At 37.0% G+C, this 16,575-nt stretch overlaps 1 protein-coding gene across 2 annotated transcripts in view; it reads left to right on the top strand.

The window, feature by feature from the left end:
- STXBP4 (syntaxin binding protein 4) overlaps positions 1-16,575 on the top strand; it is a 52,699-nt gene that overhangs the window by 16,058 nt on the left and 20,066 nt on the right. For both annotated transcript variants that reach the window (XM_069872280.1, XM_069872279.1), the window contains exons 12-20: positions 2,742-2,824; positions 3,319-3,415; positions 4,149-4,261; positions 4,934-5,020; positions 5,683-5,748; positions 10,437-10,613; positions 11,944-12,060; positions 12,581-12,630; positions 13,488-13,621. In XM_069872280.1, coding sequence (XP_069728381.1) covers positions 2,742-2,824; positions 3,319-3,415; positions 4,149-4,261; positions 4,934-5,020; positions 5,683-5,748; positions 10,437-10,613; positions 11,944-12,060; positions 12,581-12,630; positions 13,488-13,621 — 924 coding nt within the window. The remainder of the gene's footprint in view (positions 1-2,741; positions 2,825-3,318; positions 3,416-4,148; positions 4,262-4,933; positions 5,021-5,682; positions 5,749-10,436; positions 10,614-11,943; positions 12,061-12,580; positions 12,631-13,487; positions 13,622-16,575) is intronic.

Raw genomic sequence — 16,575 nt, 5'->3', positions numbered from 1 at the left:
TTGATAGTCTTTAAAGAAAGGAGTATTGCACTATTATTGTGATACTAAATAAAGGACTGAGCTCAATGGATTGTTTAGTAGGTTCTGTCAAATATAGCTTACCTTGCCTTTAACAAATAGCTGAAGCCAAACAAAAACGAGTGATCACAACATTTGCTATACAGCAGGAATGATAATAGACTCAGTAGAAACCAGATAATGAAGGTTCACATATAGATGAAGATTAGGTTGCCATAGAAACCGTGCTTTCTTCATTTGATGAAATGTGGATGCATACTACTTTTCCTTTTTTTTTCCTGTAAGTCAGGGCAGCATACTGGGAGGGCAGAAAGAACACGCGGAGCTCTTTAAACAATTTTTCAGTTAATAACGTAGAATGCATGTGTTTATTTTTGAAGGTCATGACATTCAAACACTGACAATGGTCACTTTGATCATATCTCTAAATGTATATTTTGAAAACAACACTAAGGAGAAACATAGAATTTGGTCAGAAGCAACTCTAAACTGTACAACTGTAATAATTCCCTTGGGAAACAAATAAGCATTGTATTTAGAAACAGTGAAAATTCAATAGTCTGATGTAATGAGAGTCTCAGCTGACGCAGTAATAGAACATATTCCATTCTGTATTTCTGTATGGAGACCTGAATTCTGTTACTTTCCTCCAGGCACTGGTATGGAACCATAACCTGTGCTGCTAAAGCTGGTCTCTAATATACTGAGAAGAGGAAGGACAAACATACTGGGTGTGATTCAGTCTGGATGTCACTCCACTGACATCATTTAAATTGTACTTGCATTTATTATGGCCCATATTAGGTGGCCTCATTTTAAATCCAACCATCTCTGTATTGCAAACCGGACTGGTTGGCTTTCCCTGCTTGAAGGGTGAGATGTGACTGAGGGTGAAATGCTGAAACAGGAAAGGGTGTAGGAGTGAATGCACCGTGAGTTTAACAATCACAGTTTTTTTCATATTGATCATGGAAAACGCCACAATTTAATCAGAGAAACAAGACAAAGATTGTTTATTAATGTATTCAGAGTATGAGACTCTTGGTTAATATAAAGCAATACACAGGAGCTTCTCTTTTGCTTAAAGAGACCAAGAAGGCCACAGGCTCTTAACATGTCTGAATAATGTAGCTGGTAGAGCGAGACGCAGAAACACTTGCAGCTCCAGTTTATGCAGCTTCTTGTCATGTCTCATTTTAGCCTTGTTTATCAGCACATCATTGGTCAAAGCTGCCACTCCTCTCATCCTGCCCTCTTTTTCAAGGACAACCTTTCAAGGATAATCTTGAAAATTTAAAGTAGCTCTGATATTATTTTTTAAAAGGCTGTAAGAAAAATCAGCATCAGTTTGAGAAACTCTTCCACAAACTCATCCATGAGGCTTTTTCATTCGGAGTTGAGAGGACGTGTGCCAATTCAGCTGAGGTTCGAGCCCGCTGTCTTCAGAATTTAATATAGCGTGTGAGAGGTGTTAGTGTCAAAGATTTTCAAGATGTTTTGGTTTATGCTTTTGGCATATAAAGAGAATGTAAATGACTTGGAGCTTGGAAACAGATATGGTGTGAAAAAAGAATTCCATGTGCTTCCTTCTGTTCCTTTAGAGAGAACCTCAGACTGCAAGGTCCTTTAGTTTTCAAGTGCTGGTTTTAGTTTCAGTACCTCTTTAGTGCATCAATGAAGTAATGAATTAAGACCTAAATTATGTTTATATATAATGAACACAAACAAATATTCCATTTTCTTCTGCAAAAAACAAGGAAATGAATTTGTTCTATTTACATTCATGTAAAATGCAAAGAAATTGCTAGTTAACTGCTCCTGTTGCCTACTCTATGATAAAAGGCTTCCAAAGGCTGCAGCTTGTCTTGTATCCAAGGTGTCTGAAACATGGGAGAGCTGTGACTGCTTTCCTCAAGTTCTCTTAAAACTAAGTACCAACGCCAAAAAATAAAGTAATTATTCTGGAATCTTGCAGTCAGGCTGCTGAGCACTGCTAGTTGCTTTTCCTTTCCTCAGCTTAATCATTTGCATATGTTGGGAATAAAGGAGATGCACCATCATTTATTAATGCATCAGCTAAAATTATGCAAACGTGTCGTATTTCTGAGTATAAGGACTGCAGAGGAGGGGGTAGTGAATGATGGCTTAATGGATGGTAGCTCTTCGAAAAGAGTTCCTCCTCAGAAACAGCCCTGAGGAGCCTCCTGCAACTGGGGCTCAGCTACCTCCACACAGCCCTTAGCTGGCAACAGGTCATCCCATCTCTTTTGATAGTCTTCTAGAGCACCAACGTGCTTTGGGAAGTGTTGGTTATGCTGAGGGTGTGTCTTGAAGGTCTTTCTCAGAATTCGCAAGTGTGTTTCCCCTTCTGTTTCCAGAGTAACTGTGTTATCTCTGAGAGAAGAGAAAATACCACGAGTATAAGCCATATGCTTGATGAGTCGCTCAAAATTATTCCTGGTTTCTTTCTGCTAATTCGCTACTTGTCACTTTATTATGTGGGAAAAAATGTTTTAAGTGATTGATACCCATAGTTTTTGTTTATTACAATTACGTTCTTAGAAAAAGAAGTCAATCTAAATATTAACATTTAATTGTGGCAAGGGGTATTTAGCCCATCATTCATTGATGAGGAGAGCTTCGGAACAATTTTTTCAAAGCAGTAGTTACATTTTGTTACGACACAGTTACGTCGTTATTTAATTTTAATTATTTCTTCCTAGTTATTGCCTCCAGCCAGAACGATGATTATGAGCCGCAAGGAAGGAACTCTACTATCCGTCTCAGAGCAGAAAAGCTGGAGAGGGTAAATGCTTATGATCTTTGGAGTGTTCCTTTCTCCTCCTTCATAATGCATGTAAGCCATCAGGCGCTTATTTCTAGGTTGACAAATATTAAGGTGTAAATTATACACCAGATTTCTTATTTGGATTGTTCTTTCAGGTTGCAGGCCAATATTTCATTTTATATATTGGGCAAATTACTGGTTTTGTTAATCTAATTACTGATTAACTCTTTGGGGAATCTGAACATCCCTCACGATTTTTAAGGCAGTTATTAAGGACAAAGGGGTTTGCTTATTACAGTCATCTGTATTCAAGGTTAAATTATATCTGAACATCTCTCCATTAGAAGGAAAAGTCACAGAGTGTCTCTGGAACAAAAGTGTTGTCACTGAGAGTGTACTATGATACAAAGGCTCTTTGAAGTATAGCTCTTTAATTACTCCCCCATGTCCCTGCAGTCATTATCCCTAGTCCTTTCTTTTTTTTTTCTCCAAAATAAGTTTTCTCCTTCCAGGCGTTGAATTATCTTGGGATCCAGCCCACAGATGAACAGCAGCAAGCCCTGAGGCAGCAACTTCAGAAAGATTCTAAAGGAACAGTGTCTTTTGGAGGTAATAATTTGTTAATTACCATGGAAAATAATGACATGTAGGGATATTGAAATGAGAGATAATAACCATTAATACATTTTCTGTCAGTCTTGGGTTGCTTCTACAAATAAAATTATACTTTGAGGCAAGAACCTTATCTACTATGTAAAAATAAGCTTGGAATTCTGAAAGTAAGTAATTGGAAAGCAAATCACAGATTTATCTAATTAAGAGCAGCCTTGAGAAGGTTTTGATTTTCTGCTCACGGATTCCTACATTTTTGCTGTGACGATAAGACACTGCAATTGTTCCAAAAATTACTGATGTTATTGATGTATTCAAGAGACTTCTTGAAGCAACTAACTGATTATTTAACTTGTTTAGTTTATGAGAAGCGAGAACATTTCAAGTATTGTGTATGGAAGGATATTTGCATGGACACTATCATGATTCTTCCCCTAGCTAAACCTAATTCCAATGGGAATGAGTTGCTTGTGTTGGTTATGGCAATTTTGGGAGGTGACACTATCAATTAAGAATATTTCTTATACGCTACGCCAAATGTTTATGTCAGGGAGATGTCTGGCAAAATTGTGGATGAATTGTATTTCCTTTAGAAAACTTTTGGAGTGCAGACACTGCATTGTTAAAGGATAACCACCCAGTGTGATATCAGTCATCATGTCACAGCTAGTGACACTGATGCTAAACTGAACTTGTAGACGACAGCAACAACATCTAAACTTTGTTTTAGATTTTGTTGAAGCTTCAAGGAATCTGTTCTCTCTGCAAGCGAATGCACCAGATGGCAGCCAAAAAACTGCAACATTTGGGGTCAATGAAATCGCCAGCTTACTGGATTCCCAGGTAAAGGGTGTGCCTGTCCAGTGTTTAACTGTTGGGAGGAGATCATTGGAGTGCTTATTTTATGTAAGATCACTCCAAATATTGGACAGATGTTTAGAACAGCTCCGTATCATGGTGTTCTTTAAGATAACCTACTTTCTCTGAGTTTTTTAAAGCAACCTACTTTGCAGAAAGCAATTTATGTAATGATGTTGTGATTTGTTAGAAGTATGGACAACAGTGATTTACTGGGGTTTCTTAATGGCATACATATTGCTCCTGCCTGTGCAAGTGATAAACAATTATCGGCCCCAGTGATTTGAACTCCTGCTACAATGAAAATCACTGTGTTCTAGAGGTGACTTTAGAAAGAGCATTCACAGCACAAGGATACTAAAATAAGATTATATATTATTTAAAATATTGAAGAAGATAGGGGCTGTTAATGTTGTATTCTCGGTACTTCAAAATTATTTTTATTAATCCTGTTTAACAGGAAAAGTAACTGGCCTTTGGAAGATCAGTTAGTCAGAATTTTCTTGAGCATTTTTAGTATTTTCAGAGCTTCAGATGATTTTAAAATTAAGATTACCTTCACATTTTCTTAACAAGACCCTTTAAGATAGGATATTGAGGATTATGAAAGATGCAATTAGTAATATATTCTGACCTCACCTGTTTAAATACACACAGTTTGTAACCTGTGATTCTTTGGACCGTGACATGGAGACACTTAAGAAAGAAAGAACTGAAGCTTTAAAAGAAATCACTAAATTAAAGGTAACACAGTTTTATTTGCTTTAAATTATTAAAGAGAATAATATCATTATATTATTATATTATTATATATCAACATAAAATCATTACTGTTTTTCCTTTGAGTTTTATGTGCAATTTTTGATGAATAAATAAAAAGGCAGAGTAAACCTACAGGCTTCTGTTGTGAGTAGGTGAGTGCAAGAATGGTCAAACATACAGTGTTGAAAACTGATGTAAATATTAGGTTGCACAGCAATCTGTTAAAACCACAAAAATATCTTTAATCTGCTCATTAACAAGAGACTAAAGTATGTGTTTTACTGATATCACAGAAATGCGCAGTAAGTAATGCTTAGATGCTCAAGACATAAACACTATCAGTGAACTCTCTGAAAAACTAGCTTTTAGGGATATAAAATACGGGGGTTTCACAGGTTTTATAAAAGCTGTTGATTATTTATTATTTCTACCAGAACGTTTTTTAATATGTGTTTCTGATTATACAACATCATCCACAGACATATGTTGTGGCCTAGAAACATGGCAGTTGTACAGAAGGCAGTCAGTACATAGATAGAAGATAAGCATTGCTACCAGTCATTTTTAAAGAGCTAATTGGGCTTTAGGAATAAAAACTATTTTTCTTTCGGACCTAATCGTTAATTATTTCTTCTTTTTAACAGGAAAAATTGTCTGAATCTGAGAATTTACAGAAGCAGTTAACGGAGGAGCTACAAACAGTCAAGCAAGTACGCTGAATTTTCTTAAAAATATAATTATTCTCTTTTTAAGGTGGTTTTTGTGGAAGGGAGAAGGAAGCACTCGTATAAACTATTACTTTCACACTGATTAAAACACAAAGTGGTTCTTTTGTTACTACAAAGCTATTGATTAGAATTAGAGAAAACTTATCCTTAGATTTTTAGAGCAATAATGCCTTTCTGCTGTTGGAAATAGGTAGATCCCATATGACAAGCTGAATCAGATAAGTTGGATATAATGTAGCAGTACCTTTCTGGTCTTAAGTGTTCTTGAAGTGATTTTGCTGTATGCCTAATTTACCATCCCAGAGTGAACTACTTTATGTGTCAGCCAGTGTTTTAAGTATGAAAAAACAGACATGCTTGACAATTCTACCTGGCATTTACCAGGAAAAGTATGCTAGTAAGTGTGTTGTGAGCAACGTCTACCCGTAACTATGAGAGGAGCAATCAGAATTTCTTAGGAAATTTAGCCTTCTTTTGTCTCTTAAAGGAAATTTCCAATTATATCCAAGTATCATGTCATTTAAAGCCTGGATTCAAACCTGAATAACTTGCCTGTTGCCTGTTTCTACTGAACATCACCCTGTCAGCTCTTCTCTTGTGAACTGGCTGCCTTTCTTCTCTCCTATACTGTTACAGTTATTCCTTGTAGGTTTCTCATGGCTCTCTGTTCCATCAGATGTCATGTGTGAAAATGCAACGTGTAGTGTAAAAACCTTTCAGTGTACTGGTTTTGCTCACATGTGCACATTTCAACACCTTCATTATTACCTTTTATTCCATGAATATGAGAGAACTGCTTGAAATCTGTTTTCCATTAATATTGTGGTGTTGCCACCTGTCACTGTAGGACAGAGGGAAATAAATTGGATGCTTTTTTGGATAAAATTTAACTGGAAGCATGTTCCAGTAGTGCACCTCGTGCTTCCATTCACTTCTGGGTGAGCAGTCTGTTGCTCCAGGCTGGAGCAGATGCGCAGTCTATCAGTCTAGACTCAAGCTGGTACAAAGTACAACCCCAAAATGCAAACAGCAGGGACACCAGGTCCGCAGCATCGAGGGTTTCAACTCACATTCCTGCTCTTGTTGGGAAGGCTGACTTGGACAAGGATGAACAATATGGTTGGAAGTGACAGCAATGCCCAGCTCCTACCAGACGAGGTCCTTGCACTTTTATTTTTCTTTAAAGCACTGTGGTGCTGCAGGTCGGCTTTGCAGCACAAACCTCCAGGGGATACTCGGATTTTCTAGTAAGCGTTTTAAGTAACTGCTGTTGAAAAGGTTCCATATAGTGAAATGAAAGAGAAATAATAGATTATATGTAATTACAGCACTGTGGGACCTATTTTAGGAGATACAAGCAGGCTCTTAATGGAAGCTTTAGTTCTGTTTATGCTTGGTGCATTTTCAAGTGTTTTACATATGTTTCTCTAGTTCAGAACAAATGTTGATGCTGAGATTCACGGTGATATGAAGTTTACAAAAATAGTCTACAAGCAGTACAAGTTGCCATTTAATCATAGAATCATAGAATAACCAGGTTGGAAGAGACCCACCGAATCATTGAGTCCAACCGTTCCTATCAAACACTAAACCATGTCCCTTAGCACCTCGTCCACCCATGCCTTAAACACCTCCAGGGAAGGTGAATCAACCACCTCCCTGGGCAGCCTGTTCCAGTGCCCAATGACCCTTTCTGTGAAAAATTTTTTCCTAATGTCCAGCCTAAACCTCCCCTGGTGGAGCTTGAGGCCATTCCCTCTTGCCCTTTCACTTGGGAGAAGAGGCCAGCACCCTCCTCTCCACAACCTCCTTTCAGGTAGTAATGTATGATGATGTTTTCCTGTTTGAGCTAAAGTTAGTGAAATGGGTTAACGAGTACATTACCAAGCCCTAATGGCCTGGTCAAAACAACCTTACTATGTGCTTGAGGTCTTCAGTATTCAATACTGTATAAACATCTTTTTTAAATCAGTGCTTCTCTGAAAAAAAAACCAAGATTTTAAAGGGGCATATAGGCTACCACTCGTATATGGGAGTATCTTTTGTGGCATTTCTATTGTCTACTAATTGTGAATCACAGATTACAGCGTAATTAGGACAGGCATACAAATATTCTGGTTAATTAACATGTTTTGTTAGCACTGACTCATTAAGCAGCACTTGAATCACTAGCTAACAGGATAAACAAACTCTTAAGATTAGAAATATTGCTGCATTTGAAAACAGATAGTAATTATTTTTCTAATATTGGTCTATGACAATTAAAATGTATTAATTGATATATTCTTACTTTGAGATTGTGATATAGCGCTACCTGTGGGTCCTCCTTGAAATCATATGGAAGCTGAAATTGGCACAAAACATAGAAAGGCCCTTTTGAGTACCTGAAGTCTTGTCAACACCATGAATGTGAAATCCGTAGTGATGTCTTCTGACCTCCTGGATGAGTTTAACTGTATCTTGTGCTGCCTGAAGGTCCCAGGTCAGACCAACTTCAATGAGCTCTTCTTTACTAGAGCTTCTCTTAGGCAGTTGTTGTCAGCTGAAGCACTTCAGCCTCGTGTGCAATGTTATAAAGACCGGATAGTGTTTATGGTGTCCCATACTGCTGGTTTTGTGTGTCATAGGGCTAAGATTTGCTATTCTGTGCTTAGGTTTTCTAAGAGGAAAAAGGGGTGCCTTGACGACTAGGACTCAAACAGCTGCTATTTTGGAAGCAGTATATAATTTATTTCACCCTGCCTGAAAGAAGTATTGTGTTTATTTTTATTTCATGAGCTTTTTTATTTTAATAAATAGTGAAGAGACTCAAAGTTCTTGTAAGGGATGTTTTCAGCGTACAATTTTTGTAAAATTAATGAATAAACATACTTCAATTGTTACTACAATTTTTCATGTAATTTTAAAGGGACACCTTTGTTCCGGTGTTTGTGGAGGCTGGAATATTATTTGGATTAAACCTTCTCCTAACATTTCAATTCATCCAAGGAAGAAGTAGAACCTGGCTTTGAAAGGAACCTGTGCCTTGAAACTGCTTCTGTAAGGATTCGGTTTCTCTCCTCCAGCCTGCAGTTTCTTATTTGCTGCAGTGACTTCCTACTGGATCAGGATGAACAGTCCCATCAGGCATTTCTATAGATGAAATACTAGCAGCTGCAGGTTTAATTTCTGTGGCATCTTCTTTCGTACAAGCAACTGAACCCACCCTGTCCCGCAGTGCCGCCCTTAGTATCCGTAGAACAGGAAAACCTGATGGAGAAGCTTCCTTCATGCCTCCTCACTCTGACAAACAGCTCTGGTGGCTCAGAAACTTCTGCTAATTCAGTTGGAGTGTGGATAATCGTTTCATTGTAATGTAAGAATCCATTGTTCGTTAATTATTCCTTTAGGTCCTTCACTGTTGAAATCTGGTCATACTTAGTCTGCTCTTATGGCAAAATTAGTGTTCAACAATTGGGTTTCTGAAAAAATGAGGGAGGAGTAAGGACAATTCTGGATTATAAGAGATTAAACCTTTATCTCAAGGAAGTCTTATTTCAAAATTAAAGACTCCCTTTTCATTATAGCAAATTTTCCATTACTTCTCTGTTGTCAGTTTGTTTAAATAATTCCTGTGTGTGCATTTTTAAGATTCCATCCTTTGCTAAGGCCTCTGTGTTCATTTGTATTAGTCAAACTTAATGTCAGAGCACCTTCTCACCTTTGTCTCCAAGAGTTTTTCCCACCTCCAGCCTATTACTGAAGAATGAAGTTGCTGCTGAAGGCTACAGAGTTACTTTTCCTGCAGATTAATAAAAAGTTAAAGCGAAAGGCAGATTACTGGTTTTGGTGTCAATGAGCCTGTATGACTACATTTTTGATGGCGGCTTGTTTGGGTTTTTTGTTGTGTAAACTCATCTGTTGCCCAGACCTTTAGTTTGACTTTCAAAATTTACAAATCAAAGTTAACTTGAATTAATATTCAGTAGTGAAATGAACTGAGCAATATCCTTCTCAAAAACAGATTTTGACAACTGTTAGGGATCACTTTAGGTGAATTAAAAGCATACAGTTTCTAATTTCCTGTTTTCCATACATTATTTATATATAAATTTTATGTACTGCTCTTCTGTGGTAGTACAAGATAATGATATAACAGCAGGAACTAGGCAGAAGAATAAAAGGCACTTATTTTGAGAACAGTGTGGACTGAATGCTTGCATTAGAAGTTTATCTATATGACGTGTAATCTCTAAATTGAATGTGAATTCAGGCAGTTAATAATAAAATAAAATAACATAACATAAAGTCAGAGAACCCTAGAATGGTTGGAGTCAGAAGGAGCCTTAAGGCCTATCCAGTTCCAACTCCCCCTGCCATGGGCAGGGATACCTCAGTGTTTTCTTAGTATGGAAGCAATTGAGAAGATTTACACTATCAGATGCATTTCTGTAAAACCTTTCATGCAATTAGATTTACAGTAATAATAGAATTACTTATTTAATTTATGGGTAAAATTATCTCTCTCTGTAAATACCTGTCCTTTGCGCGTTATACGATTGAAAACTAGCGCTGCAAGCAGCTAAGTATTGAAGGGTAGCACTGATGCCAACTGCAGAATTTCTGAGCTCAATCTCTCCTTCTTTGTTAGTGGGAGCTGTAACTTCTCGATTAAATTCTGTCATCTACAGGAAGCCAAAGCAGCTGTGGAAGAGACAAGAGCCCTGCGAAGCAGGATTCATCTTGCAGAAGCCGCACAAAGGCAGGCTCGTGGAATGGAGATGGACTATGAAGAAGTAATTTGCCTATTAGAAGCTGAAATTGTAGAGCTGAAGGCTCAGCTCAGTGATGATTCTGGCCAAAATAAAGTAAGCAAAGCAGGCGCCAGTCGTAGTTACCATGGTTTCCTTGCTGTTGTCATGTATCTTGTTTTCATGTTCTTTTCATCTGCTTTTCTAAAGTAGGTCACTGTTTGTCTTGTATTATTCAATAACTGGAATGATGCGTGGTGAAGAGGGTAATGTGAAGTGTATGAGTCTTCCTTTATCCAGATATCTCTGGGCTGGAAGCGTATGTGGGTCATAGGTCACAGTGGTTTATCTCAACTCTTAAAGTCTGGAATGGTTTCTGCGCTGCAGATATATTGTCTGTAGAGACTATACATATATTTGTATGCTTTTGTATTGATGTAAAAATGACCTTCATGTTTATGTTTCTGTTAGGCAAGTAGTAACAGTATAAATCCCTACACTGTTCTTAAGTAAATTTAGGTTTAATCAAGATAATTATTTAAATGCTGCTAACAGTATCCTGCGAAGAAAATGTATTTTTTTTCTTAATTGAACATCATGTTTTTAAATCATTTCATCTCCAGTGAGGCATTTCAAAACACAGTAAGGGATGTAATTGCAGATCCATTTTCTACACACAGTGCAAGCAGGTTATATTTGTGTGGTTGCCTTGTTTTCCTCATAAAAAATGGATGTGCATATGAATTGATGAAGAAAACCTACAGAAATGTTGCCTTATTTCATCATGAGAGTTAATTCAATATTAGAAGGTATTAAAACGTAAACCCAAGCTATGGTGTGCAAGCTTGCAAGGAAGTAATATAGCAAGTCCACATGGCTTTGAAGAAGGCATTCTTCCCATCTCATTATGAGTGTGTGTGATGAGGTGAGTCACACCCTAGAAGTTCTCCTTTCTGAACATATGGATGTGATGCCCCATCATCTAGGGCAGGAGTTTTTTAAGCACTGCTTGTTTTCTCAGATTTGAATAAATATCAAAATTTTAAGACATTCAGAGTGTTTGAGTTGCTTTCTTAGAGCTTTGTTTCTGAGGTGCTCACTTGAATTCCTGAAATTCTGAGTGAGCACTTGAGTATCTGAGTTGAGACTTGATTCTCTGCGTTTCTTATCCAAAAGATTCAGTATCGAGTAGGTACCTGCCCTGGAGTATAAAATCCATTTAGTGTAAAAGAGAAGAGTCTCTTCAAGGGCTTCCCAGCCCCTTTTCTGGTACCAGACAGTGAGGTTACCAAAGAAAGGTGTTTTAGTCAACAGAATCTCTGGCATTCAGAATAATTGTGATTTCTCTGCTTTGTACAGTGTGCACCAACAAATGCTTGTGCTGGTTTGCTTCAAATAGAGACAACCAGCGGGGTTTGGTTTCAAAGCCTTAAAATCTCTTTCCCAGGATAACATCCAAGACTTGAGAAAGAGAGTTACTGTGCTTGATTGCCAGCTGCGGAAGTCCGAATCGGCTAGGAAAACCTTTGAAGTGGCCACTGAAAAATTGCTACAATTTGTAGAGGTAACTTTGCCTTTAATTTCTAGCAGTGCTTTGTCTGGAAAAGTTTTGTGTTGGTGTTTCTGAGGAATAAACGTAGTAAACTGACTATGGACTAGTTTGCAGAGGTCCTCCCATTACTAGAAACAAAGACAGCATATAAATGTACAGATCCACGTAGGAATGTTCATAATATTTATGTTTTGCCATGCACTAAAGAAATAAAATGGACCAGGTAATTTTTTCACCTGATATTTCACAAACTTATATCAATTTCTGTGAAATTCACCAGAGGAAAAAGGCAGGTAAAAGTAAAGCCTGATAATATTTCTAAATGTTATGAAACTCAAAAAGTGATTTTATATTTATTTCATTTAAAGGAGTTATAATATTTTGTTTTTTACTTTACACCTCTAGCTGGGAGAGATTAGAGTCTTTAATTACAAATCAAATCCCCCACACCCAAGCAGAACGTCACAATATATAGTATCAACTTTCTGACTGTTGATTTATAAACTGTTAACTTCTTGACTGTTGCCAACAGGTTGTGCATGAAACACTTTCCGATAACTCTCCTTCCTCGGCTGTTTTAAGGTAATGAAATGGCATAGTTATTAATATTGTAAGGGCAATATTAATATTTTAAAACCCTACTGTTGTTTCAAGCTCTCCAAAACCTGCTTTGTAGATGGATTTCCTATACTTTTTGCTGTAAGTTTCCAAGTGTCATTTTATTGGAGGAGAGGGAATGGCATGAATTATAAATTAGGCTTTCAGGAAACAGCTTCATTAAAAACCTCAGAATTAAATTAAAACAGTTAGTAATTACATAGCTATGATTGTCTGGGTATTTCCATAAAGTAATTATAATGTGCTAAGGATTAGTTAAAATTGCAAGGAACCTTAACAGTGGGTTATAATTTTATTATCATTTTTTAGGTTTGCCCATACAAGCCTTTGCATCATCATTACCCAGTAGTGTATAAATAAATTGGTAATGTGTATATCCATTTAAGATATACAGAAGAGTGATGTTTCACGTATTATAAAGTTCATAGAATTTATTTAATAAGTAGATTGAAGTATAAAACACAAAGTTAAGGTGACAAGCTGACTCACTAACACTGTGGAAGATAAAAATTGGGGCCTCTAAAGCAGTCTCCCCTCCTTAAAGCTAATATGGAAATTATTGCTAAGAGAGTTCCTTTCCTGACAGCCCCTGAGTTCTTGACACTGTATTTTGAGAGTGGATGTTGTTTAATTTGCACTTTCCCAGTCCCCTTTTTGTACGGACAGAACTGCTTCAGGGGCAAACGCAGCAATTTAGTAGTATGAATCTTTTTTGTTCATACAATGAAACCAAAACTAATCTAGAAACACAAGTTTGCTGTTGTAAAAATAAACATTTCTGTTACAATCTTACAAATAAACGCTATTTTTTGTTCTCTTAGTGACAGAAGGACGTCATTGTCTACTAAAGCACTTCTTGCACGCTTGGGAAGAATCGGACCTACTGTCACAGCAGCTCTTGCAGCAGAAGCCAGAGACCTTGCCAAGTCTGTTCGAGCCATTCTGGAAGTAGATTGTGAGTGAGCACATGCGTCTTTGTGTTTGTGTCTCCATGTATACAAACACGTAAATACTGCCTTTCGTCCATCAGATGTGGCTTTTATCAGTGTCAAATGGGTGTAATGGTAGGAACCTTATTTAAGTAAATTGGGTATATTTTGTAGTTCACTGAAGGTTGTGGAATAAATAATAGTGAGACTTTTAGCGAAAATATACAGAGTAAATGAACCACAGGTTAAACAGATCTTCGTAGCAAACAGTGTTTTGAATTATAATGAGGTCACGGAATATTTTTGGATCATAAATATCCTTCCAGGAAAATTCAGCAGCTATTTCCTAATGTTATTTATGATAGCATGAATATTGGTCTGTTAATTGTCAGTTGAACATTTCTTCTGTTTATATTAAGCCAAAGAGAGGAGTTTTGTTCCTCTTTTTCTTTTTGTTTCCTATTTTAAATAGCTTTTAATAAGAATATGGTGGTTTAATAAATCAAGAAAATATTCGTTCTTCTGAGTTTCAGCTTGGGAGTAGGTCAGCATTTCTGGAAAGATGTAATAATTCAGAAATACACAATATATTTCATCCCATTCTGCAAGGGTTGACTGGACAAGTGGTGAGTTCTATGTCAGCTGAAATTAGTCGCTTGCTACAGAGTGTAGTAAAGCCAATGGGTGATACTGGTGACTGCAAAATCAATCACTCATGGCACCGGAGGAGAACGCAGGTACTGCGTCAGTTCAGTGTGGACCTTCATCAAAATAGATTTAGAATAGAAAGTTATACCAGAGTACGTTTTTTCCTGGAAAACTTAAAGCAGAAAATTAATGCAAAAATGAGGAATGTGAAGATTTCCAGAATCATGTAAAACCAGCAGAATTTCCTGACTGTAATGCTCTATGTTCATGCCGGAATGCTTACAAAATGTTATTCTGCTGAATTTACATGAACATGTATCAAAGTGTCTTAATGGAGATTTCATTGCTGTAGGGAGTGAATGTAACCTGCAGGTTCATTTGGAAATGCGTGTATGTCCTCAGGTCATTAACAGAATTCTGCTCCCATTGGTAAAAACTATGATAGTAATGAGCAGTTACTGTAATAAACCACATACAGTTGGAAATCTAAGAAACAATTGTGGCTTATTATGCCATTCCCAGTTCAGACTGTTGAAATGATTGTATATTTCGATCATGTTTACCTATATTTGAGCAGACATGCCAGTTCTAATCCAGCTTAGATGGCTTGATTTGAAAAAATAAACCAGAAATGGCCTGACTCCTTTACAGGAAATTTTAGAATGCTGGTGAATTATGGTAGGTTATAATCATAATATCAAAGATTTTAATATCCTTTTCAGCTCGTTTGGAATTAATAGAAAGGGACTGAATAAATATATCTGTTGAGGAAATGTTTCAAGATATGGAAAATGTCTTATTTGGCATTACTTATGCAACATTATTTGTTACATCACACTGTGAAGAAGAAAGCAAAATAAGGTAAAAAAAAATTCTCCAGAAGCGTCCAGAATATTCGAATTAAAGTTATTGGTGGAAGTGAAAAGAAAAACAGTGGCCAGGAGGGGAGATAATTGATTTTCTGCCAGTGACAACAGTGGAGTTCTGTCACATTGAGTTCTTTCTATCACAGTGCACAGGAAATAGCGCAAGGAAAACTTTTGGTTCTGAATGCAACTGAACTCTTAACATGTGGCTGCGTCAAACATAATAGGTAGGATACATGTTGGAAAGATCTGCGCCACAGCAGGGATCCATTTTATGAACCTAAGAGTTAAAAATAGCTCAGTGAAGAAGGATTTAAAGATTGAACGTCATCCTTCTGAGTTCATTCTGATTTGGAGAGTATTACAGATAGATTTGGGCTCTGACAAGCTTGTGTATGAGATTAAAGCTTTAAACCTTACTCGCTTTCTCTCTCTCTCTCAAAAAAAAAAGTAGTTAAGGCAGAGAAACTATTTAATAGCATTCTGTCTGCAGTCCTCTGTGCCAGATGCTCACAAAGTATTTCCCATGGGATCTTGCAGATGGGCTGTCATAAAATAAGGTCTCTCATGTATGTACCACTTCATGAACACTGTGCCTCAAAGCAAAAAGTACAATAGACGTTAAACTGTGGACTGAAGGTTTTCCTTATTTCCTTTAAAGATGTCCACAACATAATAATTTGATAATGAATTTAATAATCTGTTAAGGAATTGTTAGAGAATTGCAGTTAATACATTTGAGAATGCTCAGTGGATAAAAAGAGTATATCTGGGTAATCATCATGACCTATTTTACCTTCTATACAGTATTTCTCTTTCATTATTTGCTTCATTTTATACAGCATGAAGTAAGAGCCCTAACAAATTGATTCATTTATGGTACAAATGAAACAAAGTCTAGGTGCGAAGAAAAGGTTGTGGAGTGTGCTTCCTAAGGGAAACTGCTTCCTTTGTTAAAGATCATCCTTGACAACCAGGTCAAAATGACGTAAATACAACTTAGCCACACAAACTGTCTTCTTCCTCTGTAACAGCATAACATTTTGCCTGAGGGAAGTGGTTTAGAGAAGTTTAGCGTATTCCTGAAAATCTCCAAGTACATATTGCTTTGTGCTAATGCTGCAGATCAATTCTCAGCTTTGTAGGCTGAATGACAGCTCTGTGAAGTCAGGTTGGCGAGCCTTCAAGTGAGGACTCTGCTTGAAGGGAGAAAAACACAAGTTGTTTTCCAGTGCCTGCTACTATAGGATCCTCAAGATCCTGAAATGCAAATAAGAAAGTAATAAACAGAATGATCAAGTTCACCCCTTGTAAGATTCATCCTTCAACTTCTTGAAAGACTGCAGGCTATTTTTAGAAGCTAAGTCTTGTGAGGCCTTTCTGCTTTGTACAATACAAGCATCTCCTGAAGACATGAAATTGCTCTCATCATACAAAGGGTAATAATGCCTCAGTGGAAGAACTGC

This window comes from Phaenicophaeus curvirostris, chromosome 19, assembly GCF_032191515.1.
Source record: "Phaenicophaeus curvirostris isolate KB17595 chromosome 19, BPBGC_Pcur_1.0, whole genome shotgun sequence".
Lineage (NCBI taxonomy): Eukaryota > Metazoa > Chordata > Aves > Cuculiformes > Cuculidae > Phaenicophaeus > Phaenicophaeus curvirostris.
The sequence above is the reverse complement of the archived record's forward strand: the minus strand, read 5'-3'. Positions and strand labels throughout refer to the sequence as shown.